Source organism: Calypte anna, chromosome 5A (assembly GCF_003957555.1).
Source record: "Calypte anna isolate BGI_N300 chromosome 5A, bCalAnn1_v1.p, whole genome shotgun sequence".
Taxonomy (NCBI): domain Eukaryota; kingdom Metazoa; phylum Chordata; class Aves; order Apodiformes; family Trochilidae; genus Calypte; species Calypte anna.
The window spans coordinates 21,186,016-21,202,904 of NC_044251.1; the positions used below are offsets into that span (position 1 = coordinate 21,186,016).

General features: G+C 45.7%; 1 protein-coding gene across 1 annotated transcript; it reads left to right on the top strand.

Moving 5' to 3' along the window:
- Positions 1-295: 295 nt before the first annotated feature.
- On the top strand, positions 296-15,076 carry VASH1 (vasohibin 1). The gene is made up of 7 exons (XM_030451570.1): positions 296-821; positions 5,292-5,380; positions 6,468-6,524; positions 7,589-7,663; positions 8,680-9,061; positions 9,451-9,563; positions 10,143-15,076. Exons 1-7 carry the CDS (start codon positions 552-554, stop codon positions 10,213-10,215), a joined length of 1,059 nt encoding a protein of 352 aa, XP_030307430.1. The 5' UTR covers positions 296-551; the 3' UTR covers positions 10,216-15,076.
- Positions 15,077-16,889: the final 1,813 nt, after the last annotated feature.

A 16,889-nucleotide genomic window follows, 5' to 3' on the forward strand; every position in this document is an offset into this window, starting at 1 on the left:
TGCGCAGCGTTGCCCTCGTCCTCCCCAGGCCCCGCCGGCGGTAGGCACGGCAGAGAGTACCTAACGCCCCCCGAGACTTGCGAGACCCTGCGAGACCCTGCGCCCTCCGCCCGGGGCGGAGCGGAGGGGAGCGGCGCCCAGCCCATCCCCAGCCCTGCCCAGCGCGGCACCGCCCCGCGCGGGGGCTTTGTTACCCCGCATGCAGCATCAGGCGGGGAGGCGGCTGCTCCCGCCCGCCCCACTGCCCCGTGCAGCGCTCGGGAGGCGGCGCGCTGGGGGCGCCCCGGCGGCAGGACCGCCCCGCGCGGTGCCCGCCGTCATTGCCGCGGGCGGCTGGGCCGCCGGCGCCTCCCCCGCCGCGGCGGCCTGATGCGGCACCCGGCGCCGCCCCGCCTGGCTTTCTCTCCCCTCTTCCCCGAAACCCCTTCGCCTTGATAACGCCGGGAGCGAGGAGGGGGCGGTGACGCCCAGTGCCCGGTGAGCCGGCCATGCGGGGCACGGCCCCCGGCGGCCCGGCGGCGGGCGGCGGGCGCTGAGCGCGGGCGGCGGTGATGCCGATGCCGGGGGGCAGCGGGGCCGCGGCCGCCGCCAGGCTCCCCCTGTCCGGCGAGGCAGCTGCGGCGGCGCCGCGGGACGAGGAGCAGCAAGAGGAGGAAGGCGAGGAGGATCTCCGCGACGGCGGCGTCCCCTTCTTCGTCAACCGCGGCGGGCTGCCCGTGGACGAGCCCACCTGGGAGCGGATGTGGCGGCATGTGGCCAGGATCCACCCCGAGGGGGAGCGAGTGGCGCAGAGGATCCGGGGCGCCGCCGACCTGCCCAAGGTGAGACCCCACAGGCACCCCCCGGGGCTGGTGCGGTGCGGGATCCCGGCGGGAGCGCCCGGGCCGGCCTGTGCCCTGCGGCGTGTACGTAGGAAAGAGGGGCAACCGTGGCATCGCGCTCCCCTGCCTTCTTGGGGGCCGAGCAGCCCAGCTAGGGAGCGATCCCTCGGGATAAGGAGTGATCTCTGAGGGTACTCTCGCAGGAAGCAAAGCAAGGTTCTGTCTAGGAGTGTGGGAGGGTGTCTGCAGAACTCTGCCTTGCCCAACAGCACCCTTTTTTTCTGAGGCCTTGCTGGAAAAGAGACTTCAGATGGCCAGTGTGCGAGTCTCCTGGAAGTGAGATGAAATTCCATAGAGAAAGGCTGATGAAAAGATGAGACTTAAATGTACAAGAATCCAAATATTTGAGATGGGAGGGTAAGCGAGAGGCAGAAGTGAGTCTTTGAACCAGGACAAACTAGATTTGGGTACAGTCTTCCACACCAAAAAGCGTTCTTGTACAGAATGGTGTCTGTCAGAAGAGAGACTCTTGATGCCAAAGAGTTTTTAAGAGGAGTTAGCTAACAGTCACAGAACTTGTTCTGGTGTAGGGTCAGATGTGATTGTCAAGCACATTCCTGGCCTTGCTGCAGAGAAGTGGATGAGAAATGAGGAACCTCATTTCTCAAATGAAGTGATCATTTCATTTAACCTTGTGTGCTGGTACTATACTGAAACATTTGACGCAAATTCTTGTGATTGTTGCCATCTGTGTTGCACCTCAGCCTAAAAAACTATTCCCCTTTCACTGGCATCCTGTGAACAAAAGGCACAGCAAGCATTTGGTATGTCGCTCCCTTGATGGGTTATGAGAGTATTCCCATCATGCTAATGGAAGTTCAGATTCAAGAAGTAAATTTTTCTGCTCAGGCTTTTTTAGCAAGGACTTCCTTACTTGTCAAGGTAATTTGAAGATGCAAGAATATGGTATTTCATGGTGCGCAAGCAATCCATACTGTTTTTCATGAGGAACTCTGAAGAAGCATGTGATATAACATCCTTTGTGCAGTGAAAACTTAAAGGCATCTGTGGCAGCAACCAGAACAGATTTTGAATCCTGATTACCATCCCTATTCTAATCCCACTAGGTTTTTCCTTCCTTTTCTGACTTCCTTCTTCTCTTTCTCCTGAGCCCGAATGAAAGCTGAAAATATTTTTCAGAACAATCAGAACACACACTACCTAATTTCCTGACCAAAGGGGCTGATTTGATTTTTCCTAGCTCCTTTTCACCTCTAGGGTTATGTTTGTGTTGTTGAGGACTGCTTGTATCACCACCTGTCTCCATACCATCAAGTTTCTTTGAATAGCTGATCCAACAGATGAGAATTACGGCAATCAGTGTACTCCACAGAGCTAACTCATTTGAAAAGCCAGGTACTCTCCATGTGCTGGGAGGTGAATGGGCCTTTTTAGGTGTTGAGAATTGGACAGTGATTTGCCTACTCCAAAATTTTGGCCTTGAATGGCAGCCAGTGTCAGTTGTTGGGAGAAATAACTCAAAAAGGTTGTCCATAAACCTAATACCATAAAATGATGACTACAGGAGGCTGTGACCAGACTTCATAAATATGTTAATAGATCAGCTTGAGGGGCTGTCTTTCACTGGGATGTGAGAGCTCAGAGATCTCCTCTAATCTTCATTTCCTTCCAGTAGGTCTGGGGTGGCTGGGCATTGAGTGAGCCATGTGATGGTGGCACAACATAGTTGATTGCTCATGCATGCTTGGCTCAAGAGTGCCACTCTCCTGTAGGCTATTTCCTTTCTAGCAAGAGGAAGGGATATTGCTTTGCTTGGAGCTGATGGGAACATCAAATGGGTGCATGCTGGAAATAGAAAGTGATGTGTGCTTACCTCATTAAGAAATGATGGATTTTAAATAAGGTGGTTATGAAGGCAAAGACAAGAAGAGATGCATCTCACAGATTCATATATAGACAGAGGGGAAAAATCTGGTTTATCAGGCCAACATCTGCAACTGTTACTGCTCCCGTATCACTTGCAAAAGAAAGATTAGGCAGGTGCTTCGGTACAGGCAAGCACCATAAAAGAAACTTGCTAAACCAGGCTGGCCAAAAAGGCACCTCTGTGATATAGCTCAGGATGGAGCTTTGTGCCTTACTCCCTTCTGTCTTGTCTCATATACAGCATGGCCCACTTAATGCATTAAAATCTCTGTTGTTCTCAGGAACTCAACTTTCTAAAAGTGGAGTCACACTCCCATGCATATAGCCAGCCTGCCAGGATATAGGAATCTAGGAGTGAGGGTGATGCAACCCCTACACACAAGTGATGAGGGACCAAGGACACATTCAGTTAGTCTGCTGAGCATGGCAGTTATATGCTCTGGGAAATTTGGGCTCTTCCTAGTTCTCTGACCAGCTTTCAGAATAACTAAAGGGAAAGCAAAATACATCTGATTTTCTCTGTTTTCTGTCACAAATAAATTCCTCTCTGCTTTTTGGAGGATTATGAAAACTGTTGAATATTTATAGCCATTCTGAGATGTGCAGTGGATGATGCTGGGTAAGAACAAAGCGTTAGGATCTCCCATCCTGTCAGTGTGGTATTGAGGGATGGAGGCCTTGTTCTTCTCCTCATGCTTCCATTGCTCTATTAAAATGCTATAGACCTGATGCAAAAGAAACTGTAGCCCAGTCTGGGCTGCAGGCCCAGATCTGAGAGACAGAGCACTCTGTACTTTCATAAGTTTAATTACTTGAGGTGCAGGAGGCTGTTCTGCATTAACTAGTCCCCTGCTGAATTGGTTGCCATTACCTGGTTGCAGTGATGCACAGCCCTTTGAGGAAAAGGGGATCTGTACTAATAAGGGGAGGAGTAACTACCCAGAATCATCAGTCTGTGTTGTCAGCATTCCCTTAATCCATTTGTCTTTGCTCAAAAAGCACCTAAGTCTCCATGATGAAGAAATGAAACAGTCAGCCTGTCCTGGTTGTTACCTCTTTTATTGTTTCTGCCTGGAAGTTATTTCCTGTGATCAGTGTGTCAGCTCACAGCATCCAAACTGACTCAGCTCTTGCTGTTCCAGAGATGGCTCCATCTCCGTGCTGCTCTCTGGAGCCTTCCCTGCTCCTGCTGTGGCTTAATAAACCCCCTTTCACATCTGCTCCTGCCATTTCTGTGCCACCACCTGCAAGTCAGCCAGCCTTGGCTTGCTCCAAGCAGGTTACGGAAATGAGGCACTGGAGATGACAGCTGGCACCTCCAAGAGTGCTAGGAAAACAGGTATCAGTAGCCAAATACTGCTATTTAGCTTTCAAAAAAAAAAAAAAATTGAAACTTAGGATTGATAATGGATCAAGACTGAAAGACTGGATCAGCTCAGTGTTTATTTGCTGATGGTGTTTGAAGATAGACTGAAAAACAGTAAAACACTTAAAGATTATGGTTTCCAGGGATAGCAACAACCAGCCCATCTATCATGGTTAAGCAGCCTCTGTACCTCTGTGCAGGTACAAGCAGAGTGTGACCATGTGGCAAACCAAGACACTGAACTGATCTGACTGAAAGCTACCCATGCTTGCTGGCCTGGCTTTTAGCTGGTTCAGGTGCCTGACTTCATTCACCAGCCCAGGGGCAAAGGCTTTTGCCAGCCCAGGGCAAAGGGACAGGAATTAGTGGCCACAGAAATACACATGGAGCATGATGAGTGGCTAAGCAGCACTGCTGGCTACAAAACTGTGACAAGCAGAGGCAGCTGTGCACAGCAGACTGGAAAGCCCAAGGGAAGATCTGGCTCTAACTCACTTTTTCTTAGCTGGGGATAGCCCAGCTCTGAGGAAGTCCAAGAAGGAACTGAAATACTAAAACCCAAATACTGTGAAAAGCTGCAGTCTGGTATCAGAGGACTATGTGCAAGGCATGAGCTATTATTCAGAGGGAAAATGACAGGCTGTTTCTCCAAACCTGTCAGTCACACCAAATTTATGTCTTCCCTTTTATCTTCGTCCTGTGGACAGGACCCTTCTCTTACCTTAGACATATCTTCTTAGCTGGTGACAAGGTTCCTCTGTGGAGCAAATGGTCAGGAACATCTGACTGGACCCATGAGGATGAGACCTCAGAATGGGACAGCAGTCCAAACAGTGAACTTTTAGAAGTCATTCTCTCTCTCTCTCTCTGTCTCTCTCTCCACTTGCCTTGTCAGTTAATTTTATCTAATTCTTTCAATGTAACATAAGTGCAGAATCATTTCACACAGTTTCTCTTGAAGCTCTGTGGTGATGCGTTGTTCTGAATCCCTTCCCAATTATTGTGGGAATAGAGGAACATTCCTGGTGCGGTCACTTCAGGCAGCAAAAAGGGGCTGGTTTCAAAGGAATATGCTCTGTGTAGCTATGTGTCACTGATTTCAGTAAGAAGCTAGAGAGGTTTGGAAGCAGTGATTTACATTCTGCTCCTCATTTCAGATTCCCATACCAAGTGTGCCTGTGTTCCAGCCATCCACCCCCATCCCTGAGCGCCTGGAAGCTGTACAGCGCTACATCAGGGAGCTTCAGTATCCTTTACTGTTTTTACCTCAGTCATGCGTGTGATAACCCAGGAAGAGGGAGCAAGGGGATGGACTTTCCTCGTGAAGAACAGAAAAACTCCTTCTGTTGTAGATGGAGGGGAACTGAAACTCGGTCCCTGAAAATAGGAAGCTGGACTTGGAACAATAGTTTCTCTTGCTGCCCTGCTTGTTTTCTGCCCAAGTTACCTTCTGATCCTGTTCGCTCTGTGTAACAAATGGGCATGTTGTCATGGGCCTTTCCTCACTACCCACCCTTCCAGGTCAGTGGCTTTAACTTTCTTTAGAAACACATATATCAGATCCTGACAGCCAGGTGTCTGATGGACTGCAAACTCTTATCACTTCACTGTTAAGGCATGGGTGAGCTGTAGTGGTGAGAAAACTGCCTCTCAGATCCTCCTGCTTGAGCACTCTGTAGCTGTCTAAAGGACAGTCAACCACCCTGCTTTTGTGCAGCTGTGGTATCCTGTCCCTTTATATACAGAGCTGCCTGTATGACTGTGTCCCAGAAATGAGATTTCTCCATCCCTGTTGTGCTGGACAGCAGGAATGTGCCTGGCAAGCAACAGTCTTATCTCACAGGTGAGATACAGAGCTAGCTCTGCCTTCAGCCCTAAAACAAGGTAAGGCAGCACTGTTACACATCTAGGATGGTTGTGCTCTGGATTGGGTCCCAGTCAGTCTTAGAATCAGGCACCATGAATGCTTAAAGCTCCATGCATTCTGTGCAGCCCAGAGCAGGCAGAGATCTACCAAACTTCATTCTGCCCTAGTAGATGGAAAGCTGAGCAGACCACGTGCTGTCAGCATGAACCTTTGGGAAATGGAGTAGAAACTTGAGGAAGATGGGGAGAAAGAGAAGAACTGACAAGAAGGAAATACAATGGATGTAAGGAGGGACTGCAAATCGGAGAAATGCAAGAGGGGAAGGTGGACATTTTCTTGCATTGCTGTTGTATTTATGGGATTGTGAGTTTGCTGAGGGAGGAGTAAGTAACACAAAAATTCTTCACACAGCTTTTCTTCAAACTCTGCTTTCCAAGCTGCCAAGCCCTTAACTTCTTGCCTGCAGGTACAATCACACTGGGACACAATTCTTTGAGATTAAGAAGAGCAGACCTCTGACTGGGTAAGTGCTGGCAGCCCTTACAGTATTTATGTCTTGCTTTAAGATGCTGGGGCCATGTTATACTCAAAGCTTTTTCTTCTGTCCCCTGGCCAAGGTCTAGACAGCACTCAGGGCTTTCAGTACTGCAGCTCCATCCTACTCTAGGAGATGTTAGTGTCTTTTGCCTGGAGCATGGCTAGGCAGAGCTGTGTCTGGACTTTCTCAAGGACAAGAGTATGTTGTCATGAATCAGTAAATCCAGTAAAATAACATAAATATGTTTCAAAGATGTGCAGACTCTGCCTGCTTCTAATTCAAATATAAAAATATGAACATCTGATGCATTCTGGAATTAGAGCTTGTCTTAAACAAGCTTTGTGAAAGGCAAGTAAATTTACAGATCTAACTCCATAGCTCCTAGAAGTGCCTTTGCAGAATCTAGGCTTACTAAGCTTTTAATGTCTCATTCTTTGAAGGAGAAGTATTCTCCTGATTGCAGATTTTGGGAAGAACTGTGTCCTGTAAATTTCTGGAGACAAGCCAGTCAGTTGACTCTTTTGTGTATCCCCCAAGACTGGCATCTTACTATTGGTGTAGTCCATAGACTTATGTGCCCCCAAATGTCTTGTGTTGCAACCAGTGTAATGTCTCCTCCACAGTATTTGTTGAACAGAAAGTAGTTGTTGCCAGAGATGAAGGTTTTACTATCCTCAAGCTTTGTGAGGCAAACATTGCTGGCTGTTGGTTGTCTGAAGCTTCTGCTTGTGGTCACATCCGTGTCCACCCAGAACACACTGAACCAATTGCTGTGGTCTTCCTGAAAACAGAGGTTGGCCTAGTAGGCAGCTTTGCTGTAACTCATTGAAAGGAGTTCCTTGTAAGCAGTGACTGCATGTGGTAGAGACCTGGTTTGGATTTAATATCTTCATACAGAAGGTATTTTCTTTTGTTCCCTGTCCTCAGTGGGCTACCTTCTCTCCTTGAAACTTCCCTTGCATATATAGTCTAAAAGGGCTGAACTGGCTGTGATTGCATAGCACGAGCCCTCTTAACAGTCCTTGTCTTTCCCTTGTTGCACTCTGCAGGCTGATGGACCTGGCCAAAGAAATGACCAAAGAGGCCCTGCCAATAAAATGCCTGGAAGCTGTGATCCTGGGAATGTATCCTTTCCTCTTGGAATTATGCATGTCTGCCCATCCTTGTGTTTTCTCCTCTGCTCTCTTACAGTGCTTTGAGGCTGCTGATAATACTGTCACCAAACCCCACATCCCTCTATTCTCCCTCCCCAGTTCTCACAAAAAACCCCACCAAAAAGATCCAAATCCAAACAGTTCTCTGAAATGTCAGTAGTAGTTCTTTAGAGCTGCTCCTCCTTCCCCAAGAAGGGTGGACAGTTCTACAACTGAGTGAAAGATAAAGAAAGGAACTAAGAAACACCACAAGAGGGGCAAAATATTAGCTAAATTTGGGTGAGAAAGACCTTTGTGTATAACATTGTTACTTTTACTGCAACATTGCCTGCATGTGTTTTACATTAAAATAAGTTAGGGATCATCCCCAGCTTCTAATTATGGTGTATGTCACTATGCTATTATGTCTAACACTACCTGCCAGCTCAGGCAATACTTGTTCTTCACATGTGTCATCTGTATCTTTCCGAGTTATCTTCCAGGCTTACTCTAGGCCACTTGGGATAGCGGTTCTTGATGCATGTTGGCAAAGCCATCTGGAGGGGCAGAGATAGCAAGTGAATGGTTCAGAACTATAGTCTGAGTATTTAATCCTGAAGGTTCCCTGCCTTCTGTGTGAATTACTAGGTAGTACAGCAGATTAAATCAAACTAAGGAAAAATGTTACAGTTTTATCAGTTTGGAAACTATGGAATACAGTACACTTGAGGTGTTAAAACTGCAACTTCTGCATCACAACTCACTAAAAATTGACTTTCCTTTGTTGCTTGGCTTGTTTGAGAGGTCAGGTCTGGTTTCCCCACTACCCATCTGAACGTAGGGCAGCTTGCAATGAGCCAGACTTTTGATTTGGAGAACAAATCCTGTCTGTGTGATGCCCGAGTCAGTGGCGAGTCCACTGAGCAAGCTGGGAGGGTTTGGAGCAGGAAGGATCTTTTCAAGAAAATGGTATCAGTGGTTGTTTCCTCAACAGTGGCTACTGTCAGTTACCTCACCAACAACATAACCACGCTGGACCGTTTCCCCATCAGCTTCAAAACCCACTTCTCAGGGAACTACTTCCGACACATTGTGCTGGGGGTGAACTTTGGAGGCCGCTATGGGGCACTGGGCATCAGCCGACGTGAGGAGCTGATGTACAAAGCACCCGTCTTCCGCACACTCAGCGAACTCATCTTTGACTTCGAGGAGGCGTATCGCCGCTGCTGGCACACTCTCAAAAAGGTGAAGCTGGGCCACTGTGTGTCCCATGACCCACACAGTGTGGAGCAGATCGAGTGGAAGCACTCCATCCTGGATCTAGACAAGCTAACGCGGGAAGATTTTCGCAAAGAGCTTGAGAGACATGCCCGTGATATGAGGCTGAAGGTAAGCAGCAAGGATGGAAACAGAGACTGCTGCTGCAGCCGCTCTCTTGCCTGCCTTGGTGGTGTGCTGGGGAAATGGAAGTGACAGGAGCTAGCTGCTGGTGGAGTAGAGGGTGAACTGGCAGCTGGGTGCTCCTTTGTATACAGGCTGGCCCCCTAATGGACACTTGTGCAGTACTGCACTCGTGATTAGCCTGGACTGTAAGCAGTCCTTTAAGCCATAGCTGTCACTGCAGCTGTTTTTTTCTGGCTTTTGCCTTTTTGATGCACTTGCCTTTTCTTTTTGTCTTTTCTTTACATAAAATTAATCGTTGCTAGGCTTTGTGTTTTCTGGTAACTATTTGTATTGATTTTCTGCTCACATTGCTCTTACTTTAATTTTTCTGGCAGATTGGCAAAGGAACTGGGCCATCATCTCCCACCAAGGACAGAAAGAAAGATGTCTCTTCCCCACAGAGAGGTCAGGCCAGCCCCCATCGGCGCAACAGCCGTGGGGACCGACGGTGAGTGGGGCTGCTGAGCAAGAGACCTATCTATAACATCTTAGTTTTACTCACAGGCTCCACTTTGCTGTCTGGTTTTGGATCCTTTTTGTGTCTTACTGGAGTTCTTTACTTCTGTGACTTGTGGTAGCATTCTTCCATAATCTGTGCTTTTGTGAGATTAGCATTGCTCAGGGAATGGAAGGGCAGCTGGCATGTTTGGGAGTTTTTTGCTCTGGCAGGGAGTAGGAAGGCAGCTCAAATACACAGGGATCTTGGTAGCTGATACTTAACCTTATGCAGAGGTCTCAGCTCTGGTGTCTCACAGACCTGTGCCCCAAAAAGATTCCAAAAATTACACTGCTGCCACTGAGACTGCTTTCCTGAAACTGATCTGGGGTACCAGAATGGAATTCCTGATGTACATGGCCTGTATTCTCTTCTGTGGAAAACATTTGGAAAGTACTGGAGGTTGCAGAATAATCCTGCCCTCAGTAATGCAGGCTAACGCTTTTCTTGTGCTGTCATATCTATGTACAGCACCTCCTGACCAAAAAAAAAAAAATGTTTCTGAATGCTTCTTACTCTCTTTGTTCACAGACCATCTGGTGAGAAGAAGCCTGCCGATTCCAAAACAATGCCAGACCTCAATGGGTATCAGATCCGGGTGTGAAGAGAGCTGTGCCTTGTGTGCCCGGCTCCACAGACTTCTTGCTGGCCACAGCTGTGACCTGGATCCGCCTGCAGTGTATTCTGACAAAGGGAACAGGGGAGCGGGAGCAGAACAGAGTGCTGATCTTCCCAGGTACTACCTAGTGGGCCAATCCCAGACATGGATCCCATGGGTCCCAGGGGATTCACCTGCCTGTTTGGGAGAGGTGTCCATCTTAATTCACTGAAACAAGTATTTAAAAAAAAAAAAAAAATTATCTGTATGCTGATGGGAGCTTGCTGGAGGAGGAACATGAAGTGAGTTGGGTCAGCAAACTCACTATCAGTTTTTCTGTGTTGATAGCAAGTAAATGAAGCATCTTGTCGACAGTACTTCCCTGTCTGCACAGAAGTCTTCAACCCATGCAAGGCCTGCAAGTCTGAGCAAGAAGTGATGCTGAAAGGGGATGGCCCTCACATTTTGTGCAAACCCTCCTGGTTTTGTCAAGATGAACACTTTATCATTGCCCTTGTAAGAGACAGGGCTGAATTTGCTCAGTCTGATTTATTTATCATACAAGGGTCTCTCATGTGAAGAAACCACCTTGTGTGTTTAGTCCTGCTATTTCAAAGCATTCTGTTGTCTCTGAGGGCATAGTGGGATGAGGATCCTGTGCGGATGCTGATGAGCTGTTGCTGTGAGCCCTTTTATAGTTGAGTGGGTCAGGACGTACTGATGATAACAGTGAAAACAGGCATGGAGACCTCAGTCCTCCAAACACTGGAGGCAAGGCCAGACCAGACTGGGGCTCCTGGGAAGCCTTTGAGGTCTCTCTTCATCAGCCTCCTCTCAATTAACTTCTAGTGACTGATGCTGTGAAAGCTTGCAGAAAGCACTTCGGTCACTGAGGTTTGATTTTTAAAAGTAAATAGTTAAAAGAAGGATTTAATTGTGTGATCAGGTTTTCCTAAACATTTTGACTTTCCACAAGGGTCATGCTCCTTCCTCACTGTAGTGTTAGTGCTAAGAGTTACAGACACATTTTGATGGGAAGCCCTGCTTGAGGTGATTACAGCTGTTTTCTGACATCTCAGCCTGAAGCCTCCTGAAAGTGGTTCCCTGTCCCAGACCGATGCCTGTGTTCTGGCTCTTAGATAGCTGCTGTATGTAACAGCACCCCTTATGTGAGCCTTCCCCAAAGGGCTGGGCTGGGCTTTTCGATCCAGTTACAGCTTTCACTGTGGCTACACTTTTTTTTTTCAGGGGAGTGCTTTACTACACATAAGCAGTGTAATGCTTGTCAGAAGTCTTGAGTGTTGTCAGACCTCTCTTTGAGGCCTAGAGCCTGGAAGCAATGTGGTGGCAAGTCAGAGCAGCATGGCCTTGAAGTGATCTGGATGTATGGATCTAGGGGATGTGAAAACTGGGCTTGGGAGCGGGAGTATCCTTGAGAGAAACTGAGACTTGTTTTACCAAGCACTGAAAAGGAGCTAAACTTTCTGAAATACTACATACTTACTTACAACTGGGCTTATTATTTCCTGCAAACTTGTTAGAAACATGGTGGAACTTATCTCTACCAGGTTTTTTTTTTTGCAGTATTGATGTGCAACACCCTCATATAAGCAGTGCTATTTTTGTGGCAGAGAATGGGTTCTTAACCTCAAAACAAATAAGCTCTTCTGTAGCACTAAAGCAGTATTAATCCTTGAAGCACCACCCACAAATGATTTAACTCAGGCCTCATAGGTTCCTAATTGTACGTCCCAAACTGTGATGTAACTTGCAAGACACTATATCCATATCGCTGCAGTCTGTCCTTCCATGCTCTTTGTAGTCTGTACTTTTCTGCTATGCTGTATGACCAGGAGGACAATCCATAGGGAGGTGGCAGAACTTGCTTCTGATCCAAGATAAGATTGATCCACAAGGGGATGCCAGTTCTCACAGTGCAGTGCAACACCCGTCCCCTCCTGTGCACTCCAGCTGCGTACAACCATTTGAAATTAGCAGTAGCAAACCAAGCACCCATTTGAATGTGTTCTCTGATCAATTTTGTGGGGCTGTAAATTAACATATTTAGTATCTGGGTCCTAACACTTATGTTAGCTGTAAAGATACCAGTTACATGTAAATAATATGGGTCACTCCGAAGCCACAAACTGCCTTTGTATAAAGTTTGCTATGCAAACATTATGGTTAGTTGGTTAGTTAATTCAGAGTAACTGGAAAGGTCTTAAGCAAAATTAGTATCTTCATACAGAGCACATTCAATACTTAGACAGACTTAAGGTTTTTGAGGTAGAAAGGAGGGGAAATGTGTTGAGAAGATTTCAAAACAGATGGGGCAAGTGAGGGGCCAGCTGCAAGCTAATGCTTCTTGAGAGCTGGGCAAAAGAGATGTTTAGCAGTGTTAGATCACCAGGGAGAATGACTTAAAACAAAATGCTTTGTTTGACCTGGTAATTAAGTAGTTTCCTGCAGGATGTAACTGGAGCCAATAGCTCAGAAAACCAAAGGAAGTTGATGTTTAAGGAATGAATGACAGGTAGAGTTCAAGGTCTCTTAACCCTCAACTGTAGCTGGACAAGAATATCCTCTTTGAATATTTAGTTGCAAAATTATGTATGTTAGGAGGCATTTAATTCTTATGTATCTGATTTTGACAGCTTCTCAAGACGGACACAGGAGCACAGATATGAGCCCTCTGCTTGGGTTACTATTTAAAGACTTCTATTTTTTCCTGTGTGATAGAATTCCTGTCCCTTACTGTTTCTGTATTTCCAGTCTAGCAGATGGTGCAAGAAATTAGAAAAGGACCAAACAATTCTCCCATTCTTGCTCCCCCATCTTTGTAGCAAGATGAATCACTTTGACACAAAGCTTAGCTTCCTTGCTGACAAACAGCATCCCCCTGGTGACAGAGAGGATTAGTGCAATCCAGTTTTACGCCACTAAGAAAACTGAGGGCACAATGAAGGTGAACTTTTGCACTTCCATTTCTTTCCACCCTCATCCCCCTGCTCTGGCTTCTGGTCTGTCTGCCTTTAACATAAGGAAAAAAAAACATCCAGTAGTCTTCTTATCATTTTTGCAGTCTTCAGAGCTAGAGAGAAGGAGTTAAGGAGTTAGACTGTAACTTATACTTCTCAGTGCTTGTAGAACAAAAAAGATGCATCTTGAGGAGACCTATTAATTATTTAATATTAAATATTAGTATGATCATTCAGGTAACTCTGAGGTGTAAACTGCACTGATCAGTGGGGATCATCTGATGTCTGGTCTACTGAAGTCCTTCTGAACTCTTATGGAAGGAAGCTGCCTCCATACAGTAGGAAAAGATAAGACACTGCCTTTGTGGTATATGAAGTCTAGGTGAGCTTCAAAAGATTTTAATAAATGCTGACCTACTACTACCAAAACTATTTTAAATGTAATGCAAACCTTCAAATAATAGGAGTTCTTAATATTTTTATGTAAAGTCTCTTGATAACTGATCACCTGCATATTTTTAATGGATGAATGCATTACTGAGCAAAACTTTCTGCTACAGTGTCACTCTGATATAAAATTGTACTAAACAGACAGGGTTGGATGTCCATCAGTCTGTGACACACTAGCTTTTTTTTTTTTAACTCCAATATGATAAACTAAATGAGTTTTTAGGAACTTAAGGTATGTTAGCAAGTGTTTTATCTGGGAGTGGACTGCTTTTTTCAGTTGATTATTTTAACTGTGTTCAGCTGTATGGGTCAGTACATAGTATGGTTTGATCTAGCAGATTAAATTATTCCAGAACTGTGGTTGAAACATAGTTCCTGTTCATGCAGTAGCTGTATTGCTTAATATGAAGTTTCTTTTTTTTTTTTTTTTTTTAAGTATTTCAGGTGAAAGCCTTAATCAGGTGCCTGCCCCTTAATGTAGGCTGGCATGTGTATAAACTGAAACATGACTGTCCTTAAAACTGCAGTTTAAGAAAACATCATGAGTAGAAAAATTCTCCTGTTGCCAAAGGGCAAGAGTCTGGATTAGATGAGCTTGACCTTGCTCCAGTGGCTCTGGCTAATCACTTCAGGTGGTTGCTTTAGCCACTTGCTCCTTCTAAGTGAAGTATTTTGAGTGGCCCTGATCTAAGTGTGAGTGGCACTAGATCTAAGCAGGAAGTGTCCTGTGTCCCACACATACTGTGTGTGCCAGTCTGGCTGAAATAACACCACATATTCCAGTGGTCTTGCACTATTGTCCTTTGAACATCAAGACCTGCATTATGGATTTATAACTTAAACTAATAAAGCAAGTGCTATTCTGGCTTGGTGTTTGCTCTGCTGGAGCAAGCTGGAGATTGTCCCTCTAGAGCCAAGCTGAACTGCTTAGGGAATTTAATATTTTTGTCTGTTTTCTGAGCAGGTGTTTACTTGTATCACGGCCACTCTCCAGTGGTACCCTGGCCCTGTCTGCTCAAGAGCAACTCAACTTGGGCCCAGAAGGCTACTGAATCCCCTCTAATCTCTGCAGAGCAGAGTTTCCCTCCAGGTCAGGGTTGAGATGGTGCTAATGGGACCAGAATGGTCCCCATCCATGCACATCAGTATTCTACTTAGCACTGATAGGGTGCTCCACAACCATTTACACCTTTATCACTGGTACAGCTCAGAAATATGAAATTGAAAGTTTCTTTCTTTAAGAACAAAATCATGTGTGTCTTTTTGTTATTAATAAGTGTAGTTCTGTGTTCTTATGTAGCCAGCACAGAACTTGTATTTAGGTTTAGTTCTTAACTGCGTTTCCCACAGCCCTCATGTTGAAACTTCTTCCTGCTTCCTTTGACACTTAGACAATAAAACTCCCTCTGTACTGCACTCAGCTTGTACAGAGAAAACAAGATGTCTGTACTGTCTTTCTTTCAAATTTAAACTTTCCCTCTGAGCTAGCTGAGAAGTCAAAGGCACAGCCTTGAGTGACGGCACCAGATTATGTATAGATGCCATGTACTTGCAACACTATGGACATGGAAGAGCTTTCATTCTCCTTCAGTCATCTGAACAGGTGAGTAGGTCACACAGGCAGAACCAGAGAGTATGAAGTATATGCATGCCATGTTGCAAAGGCTTTTTAATCTTTTTCAAACTGCATCAGTTAGGCTGGATGGGAAAAGCAGTAGATGCAACAGCAATTTCAGTCTTGAAATAGTGTTAAGAGTTAAAACAAGCCTCTGCTTGTACTGCTCTACTCCTCAATCTATGATCCCAATCTCCCTTCCTGACCTGTTTACAGTCAGCAGCTTAGTGGCCTTCCAGGCTACTGACCTCACCAGGACTTCTCAAGACAAGTTCTGGGTTAATAAAGGACAGTCAGCTGCAAGATTCAGTGTGTTTCACCGGCAAGGGGGATCCAACATTATTCAGGCTATCATCTTTCTGGCCTAACATACTCCTTCTCTCTAGGGAAATGAGTAATAGCTGGGACCAGGGCCAGGATGTCTGCAAGCCTACAGCATGTAGAGGAAATAAATAAACAATCCCCTAACCCGTTACTCCAAAGAGAATGGTACATGCAATAGTCCCTCTTAGCTATGTTAGTAAGATGCCCTCAGGGGAAGTAATTGCACAACACCTAATAGGTAGTATGAAGACACAAAAGAAAGTAGCCACTTAGGAAGCCTGCATGGCCTGTGCTTAAGCCCAGGAGCTGACAATAGGCCAGTAGCAGTGAAAGGCTTCTTGCTCCCCTATTCAATACTTAAAGATTAATGATAGCAAAAAAGACTAAAATGCTGAGACTTCTATAAACCTCCAGTAAAGATGAATGTTTGAAAATACCCTCTGTCCTGTATCTTACAGATTTTGCTAGAAATCAGGTTAATTCCTTAACCCCCATGGATGTCAGGGTGATTCCTAGAGAATGAAGTGAGAACAGCAAAACAGTGACTTGACCACAGCTGAAATACAAAAAAAAATATTTTCTGCTCCCTCTTAAATTAGTCATTCTGTATCCCTCCAGCCAAGTTCCTGTAGTTCTAGGTTTTTAAATCAGTTAAGAGATTACATTACTTGGACCTTAGTGAAAAAACTTTTTAGTGGAAATGACACACAATTCAACAAAGCAGTAATTAAAAACAAAATTAAGAAAAAAAAACCAAACAGCTATGCGGAGAAGCCCAAGACTGCAAAGCTTCAAGTTCTGGCATACCTGAAGATGTATAAAAATCCATTCATGAGAGTGTGAGACTGAGCCTTAGAGAGCACCACTGATGCAGAGACTGCAGGATTATGGAAGGCATCCATGCTGTGGATAGCAGGCCATTACAGAGTTAGCTGAGCTGGCTTTCCCAGATTTTTAGTTTAGCAAAGAGTGACTGCCATCTTATCTCCAACCTCCCTCTTGGGGAAGGGAGGAGTGGAATAGCTTTAGAGTAACTGCTACATTCACCTACCCTCAATTCAGAAATAGCTCCTGAAAGTGGCCAATAACTGAATAAAATTAAGACTGCTGTAGAAGACTTTCCACCAAGAAAGAAAAGACTAAAAAATTAAGTAACATGGCTAAGGCATGAAGTCAAGGGTTTTTGTGTATAAAAGCAGACTGGATGGAACAAATGCATCTTTTGTTATAGTGCATGCCAATGTCTAGCCTTGTCCTTCTCCCATTTGCCAGCTCAGCACCTTGAAAGCTGTTTGTCTAACCAAAGTTTGGAA

Excerpts from the sequence above, each read along its gene's own strand:
- VASH1 (XM_030451570.1), top strand. The coding sequence starts at position 552 with ATGCCGATGCCGGGGGGCAGCGGGGCCGCGGCCGCCGCCAGGCTCCCC. Across the intron at positions 7,664-8,679 it reads GAAGCTGTGATCCTGGGAAT|TTACCTCACCAACAACATAA; the intron begins GTATCCTTTCCT and ends GGCTACTGTCAG. Across the intron at positions 9,564-10,142 it reads AACAGCCGTGGGGACCGACG|ACCATCTGGTGAGAAGAAGC; the intron begins GTGAGTGGGGCT and ends CTTTGTTCACAG.